Source organism: Neltuma alba, unplaced genomic scaffold, assembly GCF_004799145.2.
Source record: "Neltuma alba isolate B1F8T4 unplaced genomic scaffold, ASM479914v2 tig00012634_pilon, whole genome shotgun sequence".
NCBI classification, from domain to species: domain Eukaryota; kingdom Viridiplantae; phylum Streptophyta; class Magnoliopsida; order Fabales; family Fabaceae; genus Neltuma; species Neltuma alba.
This window is the reverse complement of record NW_021637073.1, coordinates 523,871-529,937: the sequence shown is the minus strand read 5'-3', so window position 1 is coordinate 529,937 and position 6,067 is coordinate 523,871. Positions and strand designations below refer to the sequence as shown.

General features: G+C 36.3%; 1 protein-coding gene across 1 annotated transcript; it reads left to right on the top strand.

Moving 5' to 3' along the window:
• Window positions 1-4,661: 4,661 nt before the first annotated feature.
• On the top strand, window positions 4,662-5,697 carry LOC114729441 (uncharacterized). The gene is made up of 2 exons (XM_028916439.1): window positions 4,662-5,324; window positions 5,419-5,697. Exons 1-2 carry the CDS (start codon window positions 4,662-4,664, stop codon window positions 5,695-5,697), a joined length of 942 nt encoding a protein of 313 aa, XP_028772272.1.
• Window positions 5,698-6,067: the final 370 nt, after the last annotated feature.

Here is a 6,067-nt window from a genome sequence, read left to right as displayed (position 1 = left end):
GCACGTACACCCGAGAGATATAGATGATATAAATAGTATGTTTAGATAGTTGAAATTTAGTGTCTTCTTTTAAATTTTGTTATTATCAAATACTTCTTCAAATGTATTTGAAGAGATTAAAAAAATTAATCAAGTTAGTTATTTGTAAAAAAAAATATGTTTGTTTTCTTAAAATAATTTAGTTATTGACATTAAAAAAAAAAAATACTCCCTTGATATAGAAAATCTATGTAATTGGTATGTGTCGTCAATAGAGAGAACTACTTGGGAAAAGAATTATAAATTTGGGAGACAGAATGAATTACTGACATTTTATATTTAGGATCAAAGCAAATATCTTAGCTAACTTTTACATTTAGGACTAAAGGCATTATGATTTTTCAAAGACTTAAAACGAAATGAGAACCAAGACAAGGATACAGAAAAAGAATTGTTAAAATTAATTAATCTGACTATGAAATTGGGAAAATAGAGTAACTTGTATATTTCAACAACTACGTCACTAAAATGGGAACCACATCAAGTGTGAAGGATGATCGATTGATTCAGTGAAAAAATTTTCGTCCTAAAACTATGTTTTTTTAATGATAGATTGACGTAGTCTATTGTTTGAAACTTATTTTATACGCAATATCACTTAGGTGGTAGCTCCTGTCCTAAATATAAATTTAAGATTTTAATTCACTTTGTATTCTAAATTGATAATTTGTTCTAAAAAATATCCATATTGATTGTAAGGTATTTCTATCTAAGTATAATTTTAATGTTTATGATTGAATAAGAGTAATTTCGGAAAATCAACACACATTTGTTACAAATAACTAATTTAACTAATTGTCTTATCCTTAAATTAATTATCTAGTTTTTATATTAAGAACTTGAAGTAATACTAATTAATGTACTTGATAGGTTCTTGTGTATGTTGGAGATAATCTCTGAGAAATAACCAGGCTATATCCATTACTTGTAAATAGTTCAACATTTTGTAAATTATTTATTGATAGTGACGATGATGGTCGGGCCCTTTTGATTTCAATCCTATGTGAAGAATGTTCCAAATTCTTAATGTCCAATTTTACTTGATGTTTTCTGATAACCTCTCAAAATTCCTACTAATTCAACTTGTTTAGCACTCTTTTCTGAGTTTTGGGAGCTAATTGTGTAAGATTATTCCCTTAAAGCTAAAAAAATAGGGCTTGATGAAGCAAACTTTGATTTATGCTAACAATTAGGGATATTTGTGCAATGCTTCTAAGATTCTTTGTGCAAGAAATAGCAAGAGCTGAAAGATGAATGACAAGGAGAAAGATTCAACCGAGTTTGGGCGATCAGGGGAAGATCAAAGACCCAGAGCGAGTAAGGACGGAAAACTAAAAGCAGAGTAGCTGAAAAAGCACTGTCTGTCGCGGTGCTTGAAGAAAACCTCCATAGCGGCTCCAACAGAAAGGAAAGAAGGCATTCGATGTAAGGCACCGCGGCTCTTGTCCATATTTGCCGTGACGCCTAGTCTATCTCAAGAAGCTACCATTTGGTGTAAGGCATCATGGCACCTGTTCATATCCGCCGTGACGCCCAACCTTTTCCAAGAGTCCCATTCTGTGTAATCCGCCGTGGCGGACGAGCATATCCACCTCAGTGTCTACCTTCTCGCAGCTGTGTGATTTGCAATGTAACTTAAAAATTAGGGCATATAAGTGGGGGGATTCATGGTTTTTAGATAGACTTCATCTTGGGGGCTTATTTGGAGGTCTTCTCTGCTAGAGTTTGGAGGCTTAGAGGCTTGGGAGTGTTGGGCTTGAAGTTACAAGAGATTTGGAGCTCCTTCCTTCATTTTCCTTGGCTTTCTCCTTCCCTCCTCCTTTGTTTCTATAATGGCTGAGCAATATCTTTCTATTTGTAGCTCATTGCTGAACATGTATAGCTAGAGTAGTCATCATAGAGGTATTTTGATCTATTGTATGGATTAAGACTTGTTTTAACTCTCTCTTGACTGTTAATGATAATGTTATGTTGTTTTTATCTTGAGCTTACTGCTTTCTTGTGATCGGCCACTGTTTGGAATGATTTGTTGATTGGTTGAAGCTTGAGAAAGTTAAATTAATCTTTGAACTTAGGTAAAAACATGCTAGACTGGAAATTTATCCTATTAAATGGATGGTTTGTTGATAGAATAGAGATATATTTATTGACCTAGCATTGTCCAAAAAGGGTTTTGGTTTCCAAAGAGTAATCTTTTTAAAATAAAAGCAAGAGATTGTGAAGTTTTACTAAGATTGCAAAACTTAGTTTTGACTTGAGAAAGCTTAATCAATATTTGTGAACCCTGGACTAGCTTAACTTATTGTTAAACACTATTTGGGAAGTTGCTAGTCAAGTTTTATGAAATGTATTAGTGAGAAATAACCCTAGACCCTTATTTGTCTCAAAGTCAAGTTTATTTCATTTCAAGTCTAATCTTTGTTTTTAAAGTACAATTAAACAACTTCTTTCGCAACTATTATTTCACTTAACCTAATCAAGAGCACATTTATGATTTTTAACTCATTTGGCCTTAGTCTCTAAGGGAATGATACTTTTTATACTACTTACGACTCGTCCACTTGTAGTTTAGTTATTCTACGAACAAGTTCTTGGCACCGTTGCCGGGGACTAACGGCAAGATTATTTGTGGTTGATTGTCTTTATTGTGTGATTGGTTGCACTTAAGTTTTTCTTTTAGTGTTTGCAGTGATAGTTATAGGAAGAGTGGTAATATTTAGTTATTCTAGTTCATTTGATAAGTTTGATACTTTCACTTTTGATTTGATCTTGTAGGTACCTCTTCACGCATGCAAGGAAACTTAGAAGTTATTTTGGAAGAGGTTACTAAAGGCAAATCCAGTTCTGATGAAGGTGAGAACACACCAGAGATTCGATAGCAACCTCGGCTACTTCTACCACCACCACTTGAAATAGAACCACAAGAAAACATGGCAGAACAGGATGAGAATGATTTGTATACTCTAGATGACTATTCGGATAAGGAAGGGTGGACTTTTCATTCAACTATTCAACTACCAGACATTCAAGCTAGAAACTTTGAAATCAAGCCAGTCATGATTCAACTATGGGGGATGATTGATACTTTTGAAGGAAATTTCAATGATAATCCTAATGAGCACTTGACCAAGTTTGTCGAGGTGTGTGAGAACTTCAAGTAAAATGGGGTCTTTAAAGATGCTTTGAGGTTGAGGTTGTTCCCTATGTCTCTATCTCACAAGGCAAATGCATGGTTGAATTCCTTGTCAGAACATTCGATTAAGACTTGGGATGAACTTATGGCAAATTTCAAGGTAAGGTTTATTCCAAGAGGTAAGCAAGCTACAATGAGGGGTGAATTGCTTTCTTTTGAGCAACATCCGGATGAGCTATTCTATGAAGCCTGGGAGAGATTCAAGGACATGTGGAGGAATTGTCTGAATCATGAGCAGAAGAAATATGTCTTGATGGAAGCTTTCGAGAATGGGTTGAATGATCAAATAGTAACTATGCTCAACACCGCTTCAAATGGAGGAATCAAAAAGATAAAGGTAAATGAGCTATATCAATTGTATGAAGAGGTGGCCTCTAGCACTATGCAACAGTATGACAAGAGGAGGTAAAGTTTTGGGAGATATAAAAAGCCTAGTTCTTCATCATCTAGAGATATTGCATTACAACTTGAAGCGATCTTTAAAAGGTTTGATAACTTGGAAATGCAAATCAAAAAGGGCAATATAATGGGAGTTCATGCACTTCAAGCTCCTGTGTACACCTGTGATCATTGCAACAAGGAACATCATTCTGATCAATGCCCTTACACTTTGGAGACAGTCAATTATATGAACAATATGTAGCGAAGATCACAAGGAAGTCCTTATTCTCAAACTTATAATCCAAACTTGAGAAATCACCCAAATTTCTCATGGTAGAACGGGCCAGGTTTAAATCCCTCGCGAGCATCTTCTTCTGGTGTTAAGAAAATGGTGCTTTCTGGTTTTTATGGTTAGCAACAACAACAACCACAACAGCATCATTGTTAGAAGGAAGAATCCAAAATTAAAAAAATGTTTTCTTAGTTGTTGGCAACTCAAGAATCTGTAAGGGCTGAGAATAAGGCAACCTTCTCTCTTTTTGAAACTGCTATCAAGAATCTTGAAGTTCAGATGGGATAATTGGCTCCACAGATGAATGTTCTCATGAGGAATAGCCTTCCAAGTGACACCGTTCCTAATCCTAAGAGGGATGGTAAAGAGGATTGCAAGGCAGTCACCTTAAGGAGTAACAAGGTCCTTCTTGACAGTCTTGGTCCCAATGGAGCTGACAAAGAAGCTAAAAATGATGTGGCTATTGATCTTAACAATGGTGAAGAAGGGAATGAAGAGCTGATTGTTGAGGATGACAACAAGAAGAGAAAGCAAGCTGAAGAGAACTTAGAGGATGTGGTGAAAGGAGAGCATGTAACTTTTGATGTTACGGAGGAAAAGAAGAGGAAAATGCTTACCTCTCCTCCTAAATATGTGCCGCCACCACCTTTTCCTCAAAGACTTAAGAAATAGCCAGAGGATGGCCAATTCAAGAAATTTCTCAAGATGTTCAAACAGCTGCACATTAATATATCTTTGGTGGAAGCCCTAGAACAAATGCCAAGGTATGCTAAATTCATAAAGGATATCCTTTCAAAGAAGAGGTGGTTTATTGAGCATGAAACTGTAGTGGTGACTAAGAGTTTCATGGATGTCATCAAGCAAATTCCTCCTAAGCAGAAGGATCTTGGAAGTTTCTCTATTCCTTGTCACATTGGAAACAAGTTCTTGGGACAAGCTTTGTGTGATCTTGGAGCTAGTGTAAATCTAATGTCACTCTTTGTTTTCAATAAGTTAAAGTGGGTTGAAACTAGACCAACTACTGTTACATTGCAACTAGCTAATCGAAGCATGTCATATCCTTGGGGGATCATTGAAGATGTGTTGGTAAAGGTCGATAAATTTATATTCCCTATTGACTTTATTGTGCTTGACTTTAAAGCCGATAAAGAGATGCCTTTACTCCTTAGGAAACCATTTTTGGCAACTGGTAGGACCCTTATTGATGTTGAAAAAGGAGAATTAACTTTGAGGGTTAATGATGAACATGTGACATTCAACGTGCACCATTTGATGAAAGCCCCGAGCCAACATGTTCAGTGTTCTTTTATAGACATCATTGATCAGATTGTGCGAGATGATTTTAACAAGTCAATGTTTAAGGATCCTCTCGAAGCTGTGTTGTGGGGTCTTGAACCAGATGATGCAGAAGTAGTAGAGGTATTAGCATTGATAAATACTTCATCTTCTTACTCCAAGGGCCAAGCACTTTGAAACTTTAGACCTTTCATCTTTAGATAGACCAACTTTGAAGCCATCTCTTGAAGAGCCTCCAACGCTTGAACTTAAGGCTTTACCTTCTAATTTGCATTATGCCTATTTGGGCTCCAACAACACCTTACCTATGATTATTTCCTCTGATCTCACGGTTCAACAAGAAGAGCAATTGGTAGAAGTCCTTAAGGCTCACAAAAAGGCCATCAGATGGATAATTGCAGATATCAAGGGTATTGGTCCTTCTACTTGTATGCATAAGAACCTACCAAAAGAAAGTGTAAAGCCTCGATTGAACATCAAAGAAGGCTTAACCTAATCATGAAGTAAGTGGTGAAGAAGGAAATTCTCAAGTGGCTTGATGCAGGAATCATTTATCCCATCTCAGATAGCTCTTAGGTGAATCCAGTCCAATACATCCCTAAAAAGGCAGTATGACTGCAGTGGCTAACACCCACAATAAGCTAATTCCTACTCGTACTGTTACGGGATGGAGAGTATGCATGGACTAACGGAAGTTAAATACACTAACTAGGAAAGATCACTTCCCTCTTCCGTTTATTGATTACATGTTGGATAAGCTTGTCAGAAGGGAATTCTTTTGCTTTCTTGATGGGTATTCTGGCTACAATCAGATTGCTATTGCTTTGGAAGATCAAGAGAAAACAACGTTCACCTGTCCCTATAGA

What these genes read in the sequence shown, in the direction of transcription:
- LOC114729441 (XM_028916439.1), top strand. Translation starts at nt 4,662, where the DNA reads ATGCCAAGGTATGCTAAATTCATAAAGGATATCCTTTCAAAGAAGAGG. An exon ending in ATGATGCAGAAGTAGTAGAG is followed by an intron (nt 5,325 to 5,418) that starts GTATTAGCATTG and finishes CCAACTTTGAAG; the next exon opens with CCATCTCTTGAAGAGCCTCC.